This window comes from Myotis daubentonii, chromosome 3, assembly GCF_963259705.1.
Source record: "Myotis daubentonii chromosome 3, mMyoDau2.1, whole genome shotgun sequence".
Taxonomy (NCBI): domain Eukaryota; kingdom Metazoa; phylum Chordata; class Mammalia; order Chiroptera; family Vespertilionidae; genus Myotis; species Myotis daubentonii.
The window spans coordinates 140,252,015-140,272,182 of record NC_081842.1 but is presented as its reverse complement, the minus strand read 5'-3'; the positions used below and the strand labels follow the sequence as shown (position 1 = coordinate 140,272,182).

The 20,168-nt window shown below is 42.9% G+C and overlaps 1 protein-coding gene across 1 annotated transcript; it reads right to left on the bottom strand.

Annotated features, from left to right (window-relative positions):
- Positions 1–474: 474 nt before the first annotated feature.
- On the bottom strand, positions 475–11,254 carry FAM8A1 (family with sequence similarity 8 member A1). Its single transcript, XM_059688721.1, has 5 exons — positions 10,487–11,254; positions 9,212–9,332; positions 7,215–7,338; positions 6,153–6,292; positions 475–3,903 (listed from the first exon to the last, which is right to left on the bottom strand). The coding sequence occupies exons 1-5, from the start codon at positions 11,157–11,159 to the stop codon at positions 3,759–3,761; spliced, it is 1,203 nt and encodes a 400-aa protein (XP_059544704.1). The 5' UTR covers positions 11,160–11,254; the 3' UTR covers positions 475–3,758.
- Between the last annotated feature and the right edge of the window lie 8,914 nt (positions 11,255–20,168).

The following is a 20,168-nucleotide window of genomic DNA, read 5'->3' as shown; positions in this document are numbered from 1 at the left end:
GTCTACAGGACTCAGACCAGGCCATAAAGCTACATTTGAGTTTATCCTTCATTATCTTTGCCTTTGAAGAACTTGTTTTGTGTTCTGTCTTCTAGATTTGTAAAGATTAGAACAGGAAATGCTTGTGAGATCAGAACTAGGTTTAAATTGCCCAGCTGACTCATTTATTAGCTATGTGACTTGAATTTCTGGTTCCTCATGTGTATGGGTCCTTACTATGTTGCATGATAGTTGAGGTGGTTAACCACTTTAAGACAGGAAAGTTTAACATTAAGCCTAATCATCTATGGGCAACTTTTGAATGACTTGCTAAGATAATATATTCCAAAAGTGGATGATGATTTTGGTAGTCCTTTGTTTCTGAAAGCATTCTAGTTGACTGCAGTGGCCACTCTGAAGACAGAAAGCTGTATTTGGAAGGAAGTTCTCCCTTTGGAGATTCTAAAACCTCAATGAAACAAGCAAAACATAAAATCATTGGTGACCAAGTATTTATTGAGACAAAGAATACAAATTGGTGGCATACAAATTATTAAAAATAGAATGCTGTATTTATTTATAGGCCAGGCCATCAGGTATTTGTGGGTCAAGTCCTACTATAATGGCTGCAAGGATATATACAGTTTGAAATGACAAACTTCACCCAGTCAAGTACTAGTACATGAAAAAATTTCAAACTTTGGTATGGGAGGTGGGGTATGGCAAGTAATTGAAATACTTGTCAGATTTTAGGAATACTGTTATTTAGAAATATTCTTCAAAAGAAACAAGAGCCTGGGATAGATGCAGAATGAGAATATTTAATGCCCCCAATTCCTCTCAAAAAGCCCTTTATTCCCAAGTAACAAATTAATTTCCAACTCCTACCTTCTTTTTGCTGGAAATATTTATGCATTAGTGAAACACAAAGGAACATCTTTCTTTTAGAGTTAAAATATTTTACTACCATTTGAAACAAAAAACACTGAAGATGCATTTTTATAATTCAGATAAAGTGGCCCTCTAATATAATACATTTCCCCCCAATCCTACATATTTGGGTAAAACTGGAAGGTAAATGTTTAGGTAGAAAGAAGTAACTTCTGAACCAGTCCTACTCAAGTATCAGTTGGGCAATATTTTAAAGGCTTACTTTAAGAAGTGTTGGCTTTATTTCTGTGGTCACAGATTAATCTAAAAACAAGGCTTGCCATCACTCACACATACCTACTCTAGGCCCAGGGTGAATATTAGTGTCAGACCTTCCCATGATGAACCAGACACTCAAGTTACCTTTGGCAATGAGAACTGAGATTTCCTAGAGGCCTGTGGTTTTTAGGGGACATTCATAGAAAGTGTGTTCTCGCTCAGCTAGACTCCTATTTTTTGTTTCATTATTTATGTTACAAAAGTGATGAGTGATGTTTGTACTATGAAGATAACTTTCTGCCTTTAGGCTAGAGCTTCAGCATGAGAATTATACTTTGACACAGAAAAATCAGCATTTCTATAAGACATATACTAAATAAATAGAAAATACTGAAAAGAGGGATTCTCCACTCTTTACTCCAAGAGAAAAAATGGCTCCTCCATCCTCCCCATTTTGTCACTTTCTCAATTATTTGGGAATCAAAATCTTTTCCTTAGGGCTGAATTCATACATAGAGTTGGATTTTTTTGTTTGTTTGTTATAAAAGCAGACAAAATAATACTATATAGTTATTCAGTATAACTTGAATCCTGAGATGAATCTAAATGAATCTACACATATGTACAATGTTTTAAGTGTAACAAACCAGACTACTTATTTGCTCTGTTTTACTATATAAATAAAAATAGCCTAGGTGGTAAACCATCCAATACCTGAGAGGAAATGATACATTAAAGCTAAATTCCAGAATTACATGACTGAAGGGCATTTCAACTTGAATTTCAATCAGTACCAAAAATATGTGTGTGTGTGTGTGTGTGTGTGTGTGTGTGTGTGTGTGTACACAGTGGTAAGTTTATGTAACATTTCCTAATTTCTAGTCTAATAAAATTTTAGTTTTCTTACTTTTTATTGTGAAGGGCCATAACAACTTCCCAGAGGTTACAAGTGAATGAACTGTTTAATACTGATACACTTAACTGACAGGCTATCTGTGATGATGTATTTAATATAACTTATTCTAAAAAACATGGTTTATGCAGTTTTACAAAGGGTATTAAGGATACTGTTAAGGTTTCTATAGCCATTAAATGTGAATATTTTCAGTTTTAAATATCAAAGAAAAACCCACTTTAAAAATTGATACAGTGATAGACGTGTCTTCCATTTGCTAATAAAATTAACACCAAAAATAAAGCATAGAATGACCCTTTAACACCAAAAATAAAGCGTAGAATCTATTTATGAACTTGTCCGACACAGTTTAGTGTTTTGTTTTTTGAAGATTATCAGAGTTGGAGAAATGTCTAAGAAACAAAACTTTTAGTTCAGGTATATCTCAACACAGCTAACTGGATCATCTAACAAAAGCAACCACACACTTGAAACAACTTTGCTTCAATAGGAAAATAAATTAAAATAGCAATACACAGTGTTACCTAGCTTAACTTTTCCTTCAAAACATCATCCGTGGATAGGCCCAAAATACAAGCTTTTGGCTCACACAACCAAAGAACTTAGAATTATGTCTGGAAATGCTACTCTTCCTTGTTTTAGAACAGTCCATATGGGGAAATTGCTAATATTTCACAGGTTACCAGTATTTAATCATGAAATACTCAGATTATTTAACTTGACGTTTCAAAAGTTATGGAACTATATAAAATTTAGAAGGAAACTAGTGTGTAGATATCCTGTGTGTAGAGAGAAGTTATATTCAGAACACTGAAAAGCACTAATACTTCATGCTGCACACATACTGGGAATATTGTTTTACAGTAAATATGCAACAATTTGATGGAAGTAATTCCCCTCCCCCATATGTATAGTTTGATTTGGAGCACTGAAAATACTTGCACATGAATTTTAAGTTAAATTTACAATGAAAAATTAGCCCCCCCCCCCATTGAAAGCAATCATTAACTTAGCTTCTCTTTAAAAAAAAATGTTAAGCAATGACAATACTTTTTCATCATCATGCAAAACTCTGCCCCAAAATACATGTTGAAGCATTAACAATAGTTGTAAAGTTACATCATTCCCACAGTAAACTGCAGTGCAGATTTTAAAACTTTAGGTAAGGGATCTGCTAGGCCTGCCTCACTTGCCCCTCTCTCTTGCAGCGAACTCACCACCTCCTGGGATGGGAGATAAGTGGATTATCAAATTTGTGTCCCCATTCTCAGCGAAGACAACAATTTCCCCAAGAAGTGTTAACTAAAAGATGAATAATGTGTTTATAAAACACAACTGGACATTTTCCATCATTTTGGGATAAACCAAAATAAATTCTTAAAGTTTCATTTAGAGATTTCAAAACTGAAAATGCTTTCAGCAAATTCTAATGCCTTAGATCTTAGTATATTTTGTCCATTGTTGATTATGAAACCACTTGACTTCTTTTTTATCTAAAATTTTAACACTTGAATTCAAACAGGTTTTTCTTCTGGAAAAGTTCTTTGGCATTCAAGTAAAATCAATACTTTCAGAATAGTCACCTGTATCACACTGGAGTGACTGCTTTAATTTCTAAATCATCAATTAACGTAACCCAGGGATACTGATGGCCTTGATACATAATTTAGTCTTGTCATTCCAGAAAGTGTGGAATTCAGGGCTTTTGGGGGCATCATCTGACCCCATTTCTTTTTACCACAATGGTTCCTGCTACAATGTCATAGGCTGTTCGATTATGCTGAAAAAACAGCAGTGTGATGAAAGCAGGGAAAAAAGAAGCAATAGAAAAATTCTTGATCAATGCTCGTATAGTGGACCTAAAAATAAAGGAAGTAAAAAATATCAGATAATTTGTATACACCACATATAGATGAGTACCTTCCTATCAAGTCCAAAGTATGTATTTAAAACATTCATAATTGAGAGAAATTTTACCTTTGATATCTAAGTTATTTTCAAGTATCCTATCAAACATACTCAGCTAGTTCTAAAGACTTCATCAACATAAAAGACTAGAACTTTCACATGAAAAGCAGTAATGTCTTACAATGTGAACTAGTTTATAGTATTTTGCCAGAAGAAAACTACTTGCCTTTTTAAAAAATATATATATTTTATTGATGTTTTTACAGAGAGGAAGGGAGAGGGATACAGAGTTAGAAACATCGATGAAAGAAAAACATTGATCAGCTGCCTCCTGCACACTCTCTACTGGGGATGTGCCAAGGTACATGCCCTTGACCGGAATCGAACCTGGGACCCTTTAGTTCGCAGGCCGACGCTCTAGCCACTGAGCCAAACTGGTTAGGGCCTTGCCTTTTCTATAGTCATCCATTCCTGTGTTTCTGTATCTTCTAAACTGAGTATGCTTATTGCAGCCTCATTTTCTATCTTTTATGAAGCACTAACATTTTAAATTACTGTGTATTTTTTTTTATCAGCTTTTTGTGGGATCCTGTGATTTAAAAAAGCTTTAAAAGGCTTTCAACAATAGCTTAGAATGGAGACGTATCCTACTAATGTTAGGTTTCTGCCTCAAAGGCTACAGAAAAGCACAGTGGCTAAGAGAAGGCTCTGGATCCAGACTAGCAATTAGATCCACTTTCTGGCAATCACAAGTTGTATTCCACATCTGTAAAAGGGTAAGAGTACATATAGTACCTATCTTGTAAGGTTGTTAGGATTTAATTAGTTAATACATATGCACTGTTTTTAAGTTTATGCTCAATAAACATTAGCCATTACTGACATTAACAGGATTATTATAAACACAAAATTATAAGGAATTTTTAGTATGTCAGCAAAAGTAAGTTTCTAGAGTTTTGTTCATATTTCCTTTTTATTAACAATCCAGCTCTGAATCATTCTGGCAGCAGTTCCAACCAGTATCTTGTTTTGCTCAAATGATTACCACCTACTCCCCTCCACAACTTCTATTATCACTATTTGTACCTTGCCCTAGAGCAGTGGTTCACAACCTTCCTAATGCCGTGACCCTTTAATACAGTTCCTCATGTTGTGGTGACCCCCAACCATAACATTTTTTTGTTGCTACTTCATAACTGTAATTTTGCTACTGTTATGAATCATAATGTAAATATCTGATATGCTGTATTTGTTTTCCGATGGTCGCAACCCACAGGTTGAGAACCGCTGCCCTAGAGGCAGATGCTAACAGCCTCTTGGGAGTATTACAAGCAGGTTGCATGTACAGTTCCCAAAACTCTTACTGCCTATTCTAATGGGATGATGACAGGTATTACCAAACGGAGACTGAAGACAGATCAGTAACTGACCCATTCATTATCCAAAGGTCTAGCCCAGTGGTCGGCAAACTGCGGCTCGCGAGCCACATGCGGCTCTTTGGCCCCTTGAGTGTGGCTCTTCCACAAAACACCGACTTCTGCGCATGGGCCACGAAGTTTCAATTGCACTGTATGTGCGCACCCGCACGTGGTATTTTGTGGAAGAGCCACGCTCGGGCCAAAGAGCTGCATGTGGCTCGGAAGCCGCAGTTTGCAGACCACTGGGCTAGAGTAGAGAATTAAAAAACTAGGCATGGAGCACTGCATAGATAGCATCAACACCCAAATCATCCTTTCCTTATTGTAACTTAAATTTCATAAAACGATTCTCTTGAAAATATATACTGAAGAAGGGTCTACAACAGGGGTGGGCAAACTTTTTGACTCGAGGGCCACAATGGGTTCTTAAACTGGACTGGAGGGCAGGAACAAAAGCATGGATGGAGTGTTTGTGTGAACTAATATAAATTCAAAGTAAACATCATTACATAAAAGGGTACGGTCTTTTTTTTCAATAGTTTTATTCATTTCAAATGGGCCCGCGGGCCGTAGTTTGCCCACGGCTGGTCTATAATCATATAATTGAAAAACACTCAAACTCTTGTTATAAACTTAATAAACGTAAGTTTATTACAGTATGCTATGAAGAAAAAATACCATCTTAAAAATACTATATTAAATGGTATAACTTATGAACTGTATTGATTACTTAAAAATTTATCATTTTTATAAGTATATAGTAGATTAAGATAAGAACTTACGTTGTAATGCTAACATTTGAGGAAGGAATCACTAAAACCCGACTTGGTGCAATAAGCACTGACGTGTCACATGTCACAACTCGAAGCCCCAGCAGGAACTTCCCTGGGGTAGCTCCGCCTGCTCCCCAAATGCAAATTATCTAAGGAAAGAAGGATAATTTAAAAATAATTTACTAGCTCAGCCATACCAATTTTAATTTTTTTCAAACTGATTTTAGAGAAAGAAGAGGGGACGGAGAGAAACATTGATTTGTTGTTCCACTTCCTCATGCATTCATTGGTTGTTTCCTGTATATGCCCTGTCTGGGGATTGAACCCACAACCTTGGCATACTGGGAGGACCCTCTAACCAACTGAGGTACCTGGCTAGGGCTCAACCACACCAATTTTAAGGTTAAGCTTTCCTGCCATGTTATTCATGTTTTAAAAATTTCAAGTTGGAGGAATTTCACAGAATACGCAAAGGTTAACCTTTTAATGTGTATTACTGAAGATATGAGAGATCATTTTCAATACCACCAGTTGTCTACTATAATATTTCTCTATGATCCAGTTGTTTCTATGGAAAAATACATCTCAATTTCCACAACCAATTTATAAATATATCTTTGGACCATGAGACTAAAATATATTACAACGAAATTATAAAATGTCTCCACTCAGAAAGTTTTAAAAATAAATTTATTTTTTAATCCTCATTCAATGATATATTTTACTGATTTGGGAGAGAGAAAAAAGAGAAAAAGAGAGAGAGAAAGAGAGAGATGGTTGCCTCCCGTACGCACCCATACTAGGGACCTGAACTTGAAACCTAGGTATGTGCCCTGACCAGGAATCAAACTGGCAACCTTTCTGTGCATGGGACGATGCTCCAACCGAGCCACACTGGTGCCCAGGGCAGAAAGGTTTTTTTTTTTAACTTGAGAAGTTTTATGTTAAAGAAAATTTGAAAAAAAGTAGACATTTGACAAATACACGATTAACTAAATTTCCACTGATTTTGGGTTGATAAACTAAAATTAGACAGTTAAATATTAATATTTGCTGAAGTCAGTAGCTTACCTCATAGAAACAAACTAGTAATCTGTATATAAGAGCCACAACCATCATTTTCTGCAAGTCTTCCATTGATGTGTCTTCATCTATTTCTTCTATTATATAATGCATAGCAAACTTAGAGATATCCCTACACAAAATAATAGTGTTGGGTTATAAAGAATTATCAGAGCAGTTGCATTGATTTTTTCCCCCATTAGTGTTAGTCACAGACTTTATTTCAAATTCTAAACTAATCTTTAGGTGTTTCACAAAACAGCTTATTCAACAAATAGGCAGCACTATCATGAGCAGGCACTGTACTAGCTCTGGTGAGTGAATTCAACATGGTCTCTGCTTTCATGGGACTCTAACCAAGCAGGGAGGGTAGGACAATAAGTGATAATAAAGTGAGATGAAGACTTGCGATAGGAAATTATAGTGTACTATGGAAACATACCAGGCACATTTAACTTGTGAAGCTCTCCAGAAGTGACATTTAAGCTGAGATCTGAAGGATGAAGAGAAGTTAGCCAGACTAATAAGGGAGAAGTTTCAGAGAGAGGGACTAACAAAGGGAGAAAACCTTGAAGCAAGAGTGATGGAAGCTATAAGCAGTTTGATGTGACTCAAATCTTAAGTATGAGTGGTAACAATGATTAAGAAATAAGGGCATCTTACTTAAAGGTAAACCATATGAAAAAAAACTTTACCTGATGGCAATGAGGAACCACTGAAGGAAGGATTTTAAGGCAGGAAAGGAGCAGAATCAATTTATGATCTCTTTGGTTTTATATCAGAGACTGGATTAAGATAAAACAGGAGACAAGGCTGAGATACCAGTTAGAAAACTTCTGCCATAATCCAGGCAAGGCATGACAGTAACTGGACTAGGGAAAAGCAATGATGATAAAAAATGGTCTGGGTTGAAGGCTATTCAGGAGTTTCAACAGAAAGGAATTGGTATTTGGATATGTAGAGGGTAGGAGAGGAAGAGAGAGAAGGAACCACAGTTAACACTCAGGTTCCTGGAAAGAGCCCTGAAATCTGACTACAAGGGTTTGTATCTTGATTCTGTCACTTATTATTACCTTTGTAACTTAGTAAATTCTGGGCTTAACTTCTTGTAAACCCAAATTTCAATCTCTATAAAATGGAGATATTAAGCTCTGTGGTTCATATGGTGGTAAGATTAAGAAAGAATCCTTATAAAGAGGTGAGCTCAAAAGAAAGTTGTTCTTTGGGAAGGGGGAGGTGAGAAGACACTGAGGTCAGAGCAGTTTTTAGAGCATTAAAGGGGTAAGAACGCTGGCCTTGGGACCTAACGACTCAGTGAGGGGTCCCTTCACCTTGTCATAGAGGGGCTTTGCGAGAAGACTAAAGTTGGGAACCCAGAAGCCAAAGTACCCAGCAAGCCCAATAAAGGAGATATTTTTTGTCTAGAGGAGGGGACATTCATGGAGGAGACAGGCATTTACAGTCTAAGGCTCTGAAGAAAAAAAGAGGTGAGTTCAGTGCCTAATATGTTCAGTGCCTAATATGTAGAGAGTACTTAGTGAGTACTAATTACTATGATTATTAATGTGAGGGGAGGATTATTCAAACAAATGGCTTACTTTTCAGTTCACTTGGGGACTTTCCTGATAGTATAAGCAATCCCATTTGGAAATGCCATCTAGCTGATTATTAATAGTTCACCTACCAAAACCTCTTTATGCATAGTAAGAGGGAAACGAGTTCTGCCTAAGAAAATAGCTGAATAAAATCAAGCCAGGCTTGGGGCTCCTTTTACCTACTTTTGATAGGTGAGATTCCCACAGATCTGGCAGAATTTATTGTGTTATTCTCTTTTTTGTAGTTATTTCTTAAAACTAACAAAAAAATCTCACAAAGCTCCTATAAAGAAATCATGACATTGGCAAACCAATTATCCATACAGTCACATGCAGGCATAAAAAGAACTTAACAAAATGAGATCTCTAGATAGGTTTTAATAAACCTTCCTGCAAATAGTCTTAACTTACTTTATTCCACTGAGGTGCATAATGCTTAAGACAATAGTTGCTTTTATAAAGAAGAGAATGAAGAAATCCACCATCTCTGCCATAAATCTGTGGGCTAAGGATGGAATAACATACTCTCTGCCTGTAAAAAAAAAAAAAGTTAGGAAAACTAATAATTTTACAGGCCTTGGGACCCAACCTAGGTAAACAAATGGGGAATGTAAAGTCAAGGTACAACTTACTAATAAAAAAAAATCCTTGCAACAAGCACTAGCATTGGCTCCACTGAAAGTACATTTTATTAAAATATAGCATACTCCACTATTTATGAAGAATTTAAGTTTGCTTTTACCTCTGTTTAAAAAGTGATTTCACAGATAAATTTAATTACTTAAGGTACTCCATGAATTTCACTAGGGACTAAAATGAGAATCCAGGTGATCACAGCTTATGACACAAAACCAATGTTATGCATAGAAAATTAGTACAAAGTAAATCCCTGTGTTACCTCTTATTCATTTAATTTGTCTTGCTTTCTATGTAATAAATCAATCTGCCATACTAAATTCTGAATGGGATCAAATTCAGAAACTTATTCTAATCCCATATATATGTAAGCTGAATAAACAGACACTAAATGAAAAACTATAACTAATGCAAAATATTCTAATTCTCATACAGACATAAACAGACAACATAAAGATCACTCAGCTAGGCCCAAAGGTTCATAACTCCATTTGTATTTACATAAATCTCCTTTTCTAACCATCAGTTCCACTGAACCTAATATAAAATGTAGAATTGTTATTTCTCTATTATATATTCTATAATAAATCCACGCCTGGTTATTTCCAGCATTGCCGTCAACTCCCTAACCCCCACGCCCACGTAGGTTTGCCATCTGAGAATTCAGCTGTGAATCTTATTCTCCAGAGCGTGGAAACCAAGAGGATAATTTAAGGAGCAGAAATTCCTTTACACGCGTTAAGGAGTAAGGGCATCGATTCGGAATGCCGGGCCTAAAGGAAAAGAAACGGTACAGCCCTCCGTGCACTTTGGGCATCTAAGGCTGGGGCACCGGCAGCCGGCGCGAGTGGAGGCGCATCCCTCGGAGGAGCACAGCAGCTCCGCGTGTAAAACCGACCCTGCCCCGCCGCCCCGGCAGAGCCCCGCAGCCCCGGCAGAGCCCCGCAGCCCCGGCAGAGCCCCAAAGCCCCGGCAGAGCCCCAAAGCCCCGGCAGAGCCCCAAAGCCTCGGCAGAGCCCCGCCGCCCCGCCTCTCGCTCGCGCTGCTCACCTGCCTGGCGCCCGGTCTCGCTCGGGGTTCGGGAAGGGGCGGCGGACCCCGCCCTCGTTACTGGGGTGGCCCGGACGGCGGCCTGAAGGTGAGGAGCCCGGGGCCCCAGGCCTGGGACTGGAGCAGGAGAGGCGCTGCCGGGAGCCGCCCCCGGCCCGGGCCCCGGGGCCGCGGCGCTCAGGAAGTAGAAGGGGCTGTAGTAGCCCGGCGGCAGGGCCGGCGGCGCCCCGGCCTGGGGGGCGGCGTCCCCCGAGGGGTAGCTGGGCGCGGGCAGCTGCGGGCAGTAGGCTGGCAAGGCGGCCAGGCAGCTGTGCCAGGTGAGGTAGCCGCAGTAGGACTGCCACAGCCACTCGTGCACCTGCCGCGAGTACTCGCGGGCGCTCAGCCGCGCCGGCTTCTCCCGCGGCCCCGCACCCGGGTCGGCCGCCGCCTCCTCCAGCATCCCGGGCTCGCGCGGCGGCTCCGACTCCCCGGCGGCCGCCGCAGGGGGCGGGAGGCCCGCGACGGGAGGCCGGCCCGGGGCCTGGGGCTCGGCTGGCGGCCCGTCCCGGGGGCGTGGGGCGGGGGCGGCAGCGGCAGGAGAGCCTCTCAGGGAAGGGACGGGTTCGCGGTCCCCGCCACCGTCGCCCTGTCCCGGGGGGCGGCCTCGCGGCTGCTCCGGCCCCTCTGCCATCGCCTCAGCAGCACCCGCCGCTGTCTGGTTGCTGCGCCTCTCACCTTCCCTGCTAGCCCCTCCCCAACCGCCCCGTCGCCACCGCAGCAGCCGAGGGCGTCAACAATCCGACACCGGAAGCGGAAACCCCGCCCCTCCGCAGCGTGGCCGGCGCGGGGGCGGGGCAAGGCGGGGCGGAGCGGGCGTGGGGGGAGAGGGCGCTGGGGCTGCGGGCAGGTCGCAGGCCGCGGGGCGCGTGGCTCCCCTGCTGGGTCCTCAGGGTGTAGATTTGGGGCCCACCAGCCGCCCCCCGCTAAGGCTTTAATGACGCCCGAGGCCGAGGCCCCTGCAGCTGGTCCCGGGGGCGGGGCTTGGCCGGCGGGGAGGGATGCTGACGCAGGAAGCGGGTTCCTAGAGAGCTCCCGGGGCCAGCGCCGCCTGTTCTGTCACCCGGCCCCGCCCGTCTCACTCCCCGGGCGCGGGGCTCATTGCTTATTTCCGCTCGAATTCATTCCACATAGCCCTCGGCCATTTGCATGCCAGGTGATGCGGGACGCATCCGGTCAGAAGGAATGAATAACCAAGTTAAACGGACATTTGTCCAGTTCGTTTGGCTCCGCTGCAGAGTTGCATTGTGAGAGAAGAGGGATCGTGCTGATTTAAGAGCTAGACTGTCCTTATTCTGGAACTAACCTTTTAAAATCTTACTTTCCACTGCTGTAGACAGAAGCCTACTGCTCCAGCAGAACTGCGCCTTTCCTCAGATCCAGTGTCCCCCACCGTGGGCGCCTTTCCTTCTATTTTCTGTTAAGGCAAGACCTTTCATATCGCAGGGCTTTGGAGCCTTCTCTGAGTGTATTTGTATTTTAATACACTTTCCTATGTCCTCAAGTTGATTAAGTGATAGCAGTATGTGTATGCGTTGGTGGTGAGAGCAGCACCAGGTGTTAGACTGGTGGAGTCAGACCAGACCTTGGTTTAGCAACCTCGTACTTGAGTTCTGGCTAATTTAGAGCCAAGACTTAAACTATGAGAGAAAGTTTATTTAGGAAGTCACAGAAGTAGAAGTGAGCTGTAGAAGAAATGGGCGCAGGAAACAATTTACAGGGGGAGCTTAGGAGAGAGAAAGGTAAAGGCAATGAACCGAGGGGTACAAAGAGGGAGAGGGGAAAATTGTGGGGATGCTTCCAGAAGGAGAGCGCAGCTGGGTCCTCCTGTCCTAAGGGCTTTTTTTTTTTTTAATCTTTAATTTCTTTATTGGTTAAGGTATTACAAATGTGTCCTTATCCCCCCATTAACCCCCCACTCCCCCCCCCCCCCCACTCATGCTCTCATCCCCCTGTTGTCCATGGCCATTGGTTTGGCTTATATGCATGCATACAAGTCCTTTGGTTGATCTCTTCCCCTTACCCCCACCCTCCCCTGCTTTCCCTCTGGGGATTGATAGTCTGATCGCTGTTTCTCTGTCTTTGGATCTGTCCCTGTTCATCAGTCGATGTTGTTCTCACATTTGAAGACCTATTTAAGACAATATTAGTATACTATGAATCTAAAATAAAGGAAAGGTCATGGTAGCATATAGCTAGAAAGGTTACCCTTACAAATTTGGTTTTAAAATAAACGAAGTGTAATGTTTAAACAAGCATTCCAAGTTTGGGTGGTGGAGGCAGGAGAAGCAGGAACAAAGAAATGAAGATGACATAAACAAGAGTGAAATATTGTGCTCATTGGACACATGGACTTTGTTTGGAACGCCACTGATTATATAGTAGCTGGCACAGTGCCACTCACATAGTAGACATTTAATCAGGACTATTGGTTACAATTGTCAGAAGTCCAAATGAATTTATTGACTTGCATAACTAAAAAGTAGAGGAATAGGTTTAAAGGATATCTAGTTACAGATAATCAAATGATAACTTCAGGGGTCACTTCTTTTTTTCTTTCTCTGACTTTGCCTTTGAGAAAAGTAAGAGTGTTTCTGTTTTAGTGCTAAAAAAACTAATTTTAACTTGCTTATGTAACCAACAAATTAAGAGGTTCTACATTTAAAAGGCATTTCAAAAGAGAGAAGAGAGGCAAAGTTCAAAGAAATGTTGGCCAATAATTTTCTAGAATTGAAGAAAGATGACTCTTTAGATGGAAGAAACACAAGTTGTTTTTTTAAAAAAATGTATATTTTGTTGATTTTTTGCAGAGAGGAAGGGAAAGGGATAGAGAGTTAGAAACATCGATCAGCTGCCTCCTGCACACCCCCTACTGGGGCTGTGCCCACAACCAAGGTACATGCCCTTGACCGGAATCGAACCTGGGACCCTTCAGTCCACAGGCCAATGCTCTATCCACTGAGCCAAACCAGTTAGGGCAAGAAACACAAGTTTCGAGAACATAACATACAATGTGATGAATATAAACAAAGAAAAAAAATTGACAATCTTAAGAGCAGCAATTAAAATATAACCTAGCTACAAAGAAGTGAGATTTAAATTGGAAGCCAAATTTTCAAAAGTAAAAATATGTGTGCAAAATATATATTACTGAGGGGAAATTATTGATAACCTAGAATGTTATAACCAATTGAATTATCACTCAAGAATGAGGTTGCAATATAATGCACCACTGCAAATTCAAACAACATCCTGATTAACCCTAGCTCCTTCCCATCATACTCAGCTAAGGCTGAAAAGCTCAGGGATGTAGAAAGAGAGTATTCATGAGTCAAAATGTAAATGGATTCTGTAAATATGGCTATACATGAGTTTTGAATCTCCATGAATCCCCACATAAACACAGAGTATACAGTGAAACCAAAAATGCATGGGACAATATTTGCAACAATACTAGATCACAGATAACTCCACAAACACAAAATACAAGAAGGTGGGGCCAAACTACAAATGCAAAACTTGCACAGTATCAATGCTGAAAAAGTCCTACTAAAACTGTTAAAATTTTAAGAAAAGTATATAGGATATGACAGAAAAAAAAAACAATAAGAAAAATTCAGAAATGAAGTAACAACTTGGGAAAGAATCAACACTAATAAAAGAGAAAAATGGTAATTGGCGTACGAGCTACCCTTTTCATTGGCTAATCAGGGCTATATGCAAATTAACTGCCAACTGAGATTGGCAGTTAACTGACAACTAAGATTGGCAGTTAACTGCCAACAAGATGGCGGTTAATTTGCATATGTAGGCACAATGCAGGGAGGCGAAAGGGAAAGCAGGAAGAAGCCCCCTGCCACTGACAGTGATTGGAAACCCAGGGCCGCCTTTGCCCTGCCCCCCAGCCATGATCGGAGAATCAGGTGCCTTTGCCGCCCTGGCCAGTGATAGCAGGAAGTAGGGGTGGAGCCAGCGATGGGAGCTGGGCACGGTCGAAGCTGGCAGTCCCGGGAGCTAGGGGTCCCTTGCCTGGGCCTAAAGCGGAGCCCACGATCGCGGGGCCGCTGCAGCTGCGGGTCCCCGCTGCCCGAGCCGGACGCCTCAGCCAGAGGCATCAGGCCTGGGCTGGGGGCAGAACCAGTGATGGGGGGAAATGAGGGTCCCCGCTGCCCAGGCCGGACGCCTCAGCCAGAGGCGTCCGGCCTGGGCAAGGGGCCGATCCTGCGATTGGAGGGTGATCGGGGTCAACGCCTGAGGGCTCCCAGTATGTGAGAGGGGGCAGGCTGGGCTGAGGGACATTCCCCCCCCCCCACACACACACCCAGTGCACGAATTTCGTGCACCGGGCCCCTAGTTAGAAATAAAAGAAAAAAATACTAAACTAGAAGGAACACTGGAGTAAACAAACACAATGATAGTGCCTAAAGAAAGCTAGAATTTGAAAATAAGCTTTTCTTAAGTCAAAAAGAAATACAGAAAGACATAGAAATTATTTGAGAGAAATGATAAATATTGAAAATAGGCAAAGAAGATCCAACATATGGATAAAGAGCCTCTGATAAAGAACACCAATCTTGCTAACAGAACAAATACATTATAATTCAAGAAAATTTTTCCTGAAATATATATTCTATTTACATATATTCACATATGTTTTTATATAAATATGTATATACATTTGAAACCATTTTTAGAAAGAGCATACTGTGTATCTGAAAACACTGAGAATGAAGAACAACAAGCTGTATTCTAGTAAAATTACTAGATTTCACATTTTGAAAAGTGGTCATTAGGCCAAAAAAGTAACTAATGAGTGAAAGAAAATGAAATCATCATAAGACTGTAACCTTAACACTTCATGTGAGAAGAAATCGGTGAAACATTTAGAATATTCAAAGGAAGAAAAAGAGAGCCAAGGCCTTTGTACCCAGCAAAACTGACCTTCAAGTATAAAAGCATAAGTGTAATTTGTTTTCAAAATGGAAGAATGCAGAGAACATTATGCACTTGAATTCTTCCTGAGGAATCTACTGGGGAATGAATGATGCCACCCAAGTGACTGACTATGACAGGAGGGCGATTGGTGAACATTAAATATTTCATTACATGTAGATTTAAGACTAAATGAAGGGTTGTTTTGGTCAGGGAGATTGAACCCACAAACTTGGCATGTCAGGGTGACACTCTCACCAACTGAGCTACTCCGCCAGGGCTAACATCACACAGTAATTTGAACAGAGAACATTTACTATAAAGAATTAATGGAATTGGAGTAAAGGGGAGTTAACTAGTATGAGGCAAAGATAACTCCTACAATATAGGATTAGTAGATAGAGAGAGCAGTCACCGCTCCTAGGATAGAAATAGAGTGGCCAAGGTACAGGCCCGCTGCACTTACCCCCACCCCCACCCACCCACAGGCAACTCGTTGCTGGAGAGGGCATGACCGTGGCTCACTGGTTGTCACAGAAGTTCAGTGAGGAGTGGCCTCAGTGGGACTCATTAGAAATTTTCTCTTGAGCGTGTGGGAGAAGCTATCTACAGGGAGGGGCCTTTATCTCAGAATTCCTTGCAAAGTGTCAGAGAAGCCACTTACAGGAAGGTGCTTTGCCAGCAGCAAAAGCCATCCAAGAAGCAGTGTCCGGGGGGAGCGGCCGTGGGAAGCTGCTGCTTGTTGCTGGTCATTGGGCACTGCTGAAAGAGACCATGTGCTCTGCAGGGGCCCAATGAGAAAAGCACATGAGAACCAGAAAGAGAAGCCTCTTCCTCCTCCAGTGGCATCCCAGTGCCCTCTACCAATAAAACATGTCAAACCTACTGGCACGGGAGAAGTATTGACAGAGTTCGGATTCGCTATTGCAGAGCAAGCAAATATTTGGAGCGGAGAGTCAACTGATATATAAAACAGGGTTAAAAGAGAATATACTCTGACATGGATTTATATTCTGAAATATTGATACAAAGATTACTATAAAATGAGAGTATGGGGAGAACATCAGCAAACATTTTTAAACTTTTCAGTATATTGATGGTGGTAATAGTATTATTTTGACAATGTGTGTGTAAAATGAGTGATTATCATTAATATGAATTCTCTTTTCAATTTTATTTTTATTTTTTTTTTAAATTTTGTTTTATTGCTTAAAGTATTACAAAGAGTATTACATATGTCTCCCTTTTCCCCCCCCCTTACATTCTTCCCGCCTCCCCTAACCCCCAGTGTCTTGTGTCCATTGGTTATGCCTATATGCATGCATACACGTCCTTCGGTTGATCTCTTACCCCTCCCCACCCCCTGAATTCTCTCTCTTAAAGAATTACAGAAACGTGATGACTATCAAAGTCAGGATAATGATTACTGTTAGGGTCACCGAATGAGGTACACATGAGGCTGAAAGTGGTAAAGAATTATAAATTTACTAGAGGCCCGGTGCACAAAAATTTGTGTACTCAGGGGGGAGGGGGGTCCCTCAGCCCGGCCTGTGCCCTCTCGCAGTCTGGGACCCCTCAGGAGATAACAACCTGCTGGCTTAGGCCCACTCCCGGGTGGCAGAGGGCAGGCCCAATCCCAGGTGCAGCCCCTGGTTGGGCTCAGAGCAGGGCCGATAGGGGAGTTGGGGGGCCGACCCCTGTCATTCACAGAGCAGGGCGGATTGGGAGGTTGCAATGCTACCCTCAGTCACGCTCAGGGTAGGGCTGATTGGGGGGGTGGGGCACTGCCCCCTGTCACACTCAAGGCAGGGTCGAAGGGAGGTTGCGGCGCCACCCCCTGTCATGCACAGAGCAGGGCCAATCAGGGGGTTGGGTCGCTGCCCCCTGTCATGCACAGAGCAGGGCGGATCAGGGGGTTGGGGCGCCGCCACTGTCACACTCAGGGCAGGGCCAATGGGGAGGTTATGGCTCTACCCTGTCACACACAGAGCAGGGCCCGTGGGGGAGGGGGGGTGGTGGTTGGGGCGCTGCACCCTGTCACACACACAGCAGGGCCAATCAGGGGGTTGGAGCACCACACTCTGTCACACACAGAGCCTCAGGGCGATCAGGGGGTTGGGGAGCTCCCACCTATCAGGCACAGAGCAGGGCTGATCAGGGGGTTGGGGCGCCTTCCCCTGTCACAAACAGAGCAGGGCGGATAGGGAGGATGTGGCCCCGCCCCCTGTCACACACAGAGCCACAGGGCGATCAGGGGGTTTGGGTGCTGCCCCCTGTCACGCTGATCCCGGTGCCGGGAGACCTCGCGGCTCCGCTGATCCCGGTGCTGGGAGGCATATTACCCTTTTACTATATAGGATAGAGGCCTGGTGCATGGGTGGGTGCTGGCTGGTTTGCCCTGAAGGGTGTCCTGGATCAGGGTGGGGGTCCCCACTGGGGTGCCTGGCCAGCCTAGATGAGGGGATTATGGCTGTTTGCATCTGGTCACACACCCTTCAGGGTGGGGGTCCCCACTGGGATGCCTGGCCAGCCTGGGTGAGCGGATGATGGCTGTTTGCAGCTGGTCACACACCCTTCAGGGTGGGGGTCCCCACTGGGGTGCCTGGCCAGTCTGGATGAGGGGCTGAGGGCTGTTTTCAGGCTGGCGGGTGACTGAAGCTCCCAACTGCTCCTTTTTTTCTTTTTCTTTTTTTTTTTTTACAGAGAGGAAGGGAGAGGGACAGAGAGTTAGAAACATCGATGAGAGAGAAACATGGATCAGCTGCCTCCTGCACACCCCCCAATGGTGATGTGCCCGCAACCAAGGCACATACCCTTGACGGGAATCGAACCCGGGACCCTTCAGTCCGCAGGCCGACGCTCCATCCACTGAACCAAACTGGCCAGGGCCTTTTTTTGTTTTTTTATTCTGGGCCAGCTTTAGCTCTGACTCCAGCTCTGAGGCCTCTGCTGCTGAAAGCAGGTATCTGGTTTGTTTGGGTTCTATAATCGAAACACTGTATCAACTCCAGCTCTGAGATCCCTGGGGCTAAAAGCAGGTTTCTGGGGTTTTGTTTAGCTTCTATATTTGTAACAATGTTTCAAACTGCAAGCTCAGAGGCTGGCAAGGCAGGCGGGGAATGTTGGTTTCCTCCATCATTGAAGCAAGCAAGCCTCATGTTAGCTTCAAGCTGCCTGGCTGCCGGCCGCCATCTTGACTGGCAGTTAATTTGCATATCGCCCTGATTAGCCAATGGGAAGGGTAGCGGACGTACGCTAATTACCATGTTTCTCTTTTATTAGATAGGATTAGGTCACCTGGAAACCAGATGGGCTGAGCCCCAAAATGGCACCTATACCCAGGGATAGGGAGTAGAGATTTTAAAGGATTCTAGGTGGGCTTTTTTCAATTGGGAATTCTCTTGGCAGGTCCGGATCCTGGGCAAGTCCAGAGGGGAAAGTTACTGGTCTTAGCTAATGGAATGTGGTCTAAGTGAAAGGAAATGTTGGTTGTGAAATGATCTACTGGTCAGTTTCCCAGGGAAGGGGTATCAATTCAGTTATGTGATCAGACCTAACAATTACTTTTGAGGGAGGGAAGGGTTTGTGATTGAGATGGAGCACACAGACAGGCTTCTGGGGTGGCTGACAAAATTCTGTCTCTTCATTTGGGAAGTGATTACAAGGATATTCACCTTATAATAAACCATCAAGCTGTTAGGGAAAGTGACACAAACGGAACCTCTTTCACTCACACACCTGAACTGTGAAGGATATCCTTCAGTAAGAGAGAAATGGAATCCAGAAGCAAGGAGTGAGATGTAAAAAAAAAAAAAAAAAAAAAAAAAAGCCTTTAAGAAAATGAGATCCTGCAAGGATCTAATGAGATAAATGAATTTGAGAAACAGAGTCTAGAAAAGCATGGTGAACTGATCATTGCTGGAGACCAGTTCCAGCATGTCATAATTTCAAGAGTTTCATCAAAAGGTTGATGAGACCTGGGGACTCAACAGGGTTGAGTCACACATGTAGTCACCTGTTGGGAATGGCTGAAGGCATTTCCCCAAACCTGAATAGGATACATTAAACTAGCCGTGGGCAAACTACTGCCCGCGGGCCGGATCTGGTCCGTTTGAAATGAATAAAACTAAAAAAAAAGACCGTACCCTTTTATATAATGATGTTTACTTTGAATTTATATTAGTTCACACAAACACTCCATCCACGCTTTTGTTCTGGCCCTCCGGTCCAGTTAAGAACCCATTGTGGCCCTCGAGTCAAAAAGTTTGCCCACCCCTGCATTATACTTATTGCTTGCTGCCAGACAGCTAAAAGGCATCTTAATCTACATGTTATTGCCTCCTACTGGCCAAACACCTGAACAGCTGTAGGCTAATTCCCCCATTCTGACAATGGACTCTGTACCGAACCCTGACCCTTTGAAGTGTATATCTCTGCCTCGCCTCAGGACAAGTTGTGTTAATAAAAATTATGGGGTTGTGGGGACGAGGAGAACCTAAGAACTTAGACTTAAGATCTTGGATCTTAGCTCCTTTAGCTAAGCTCCTCTGACTCCCAGTGCCTTTCAAAATTGTATCTCGTCTCCGGACTCTTTATTAGTCTCTAGATTCCTATTAAACCTACGCACAGCCTTCTCCAGATTCTTGAACCCTTCTTGATGCTGAGACAAGAACCACGGCAGATCATGTGTATTAATTTCCTTTCCAAAATA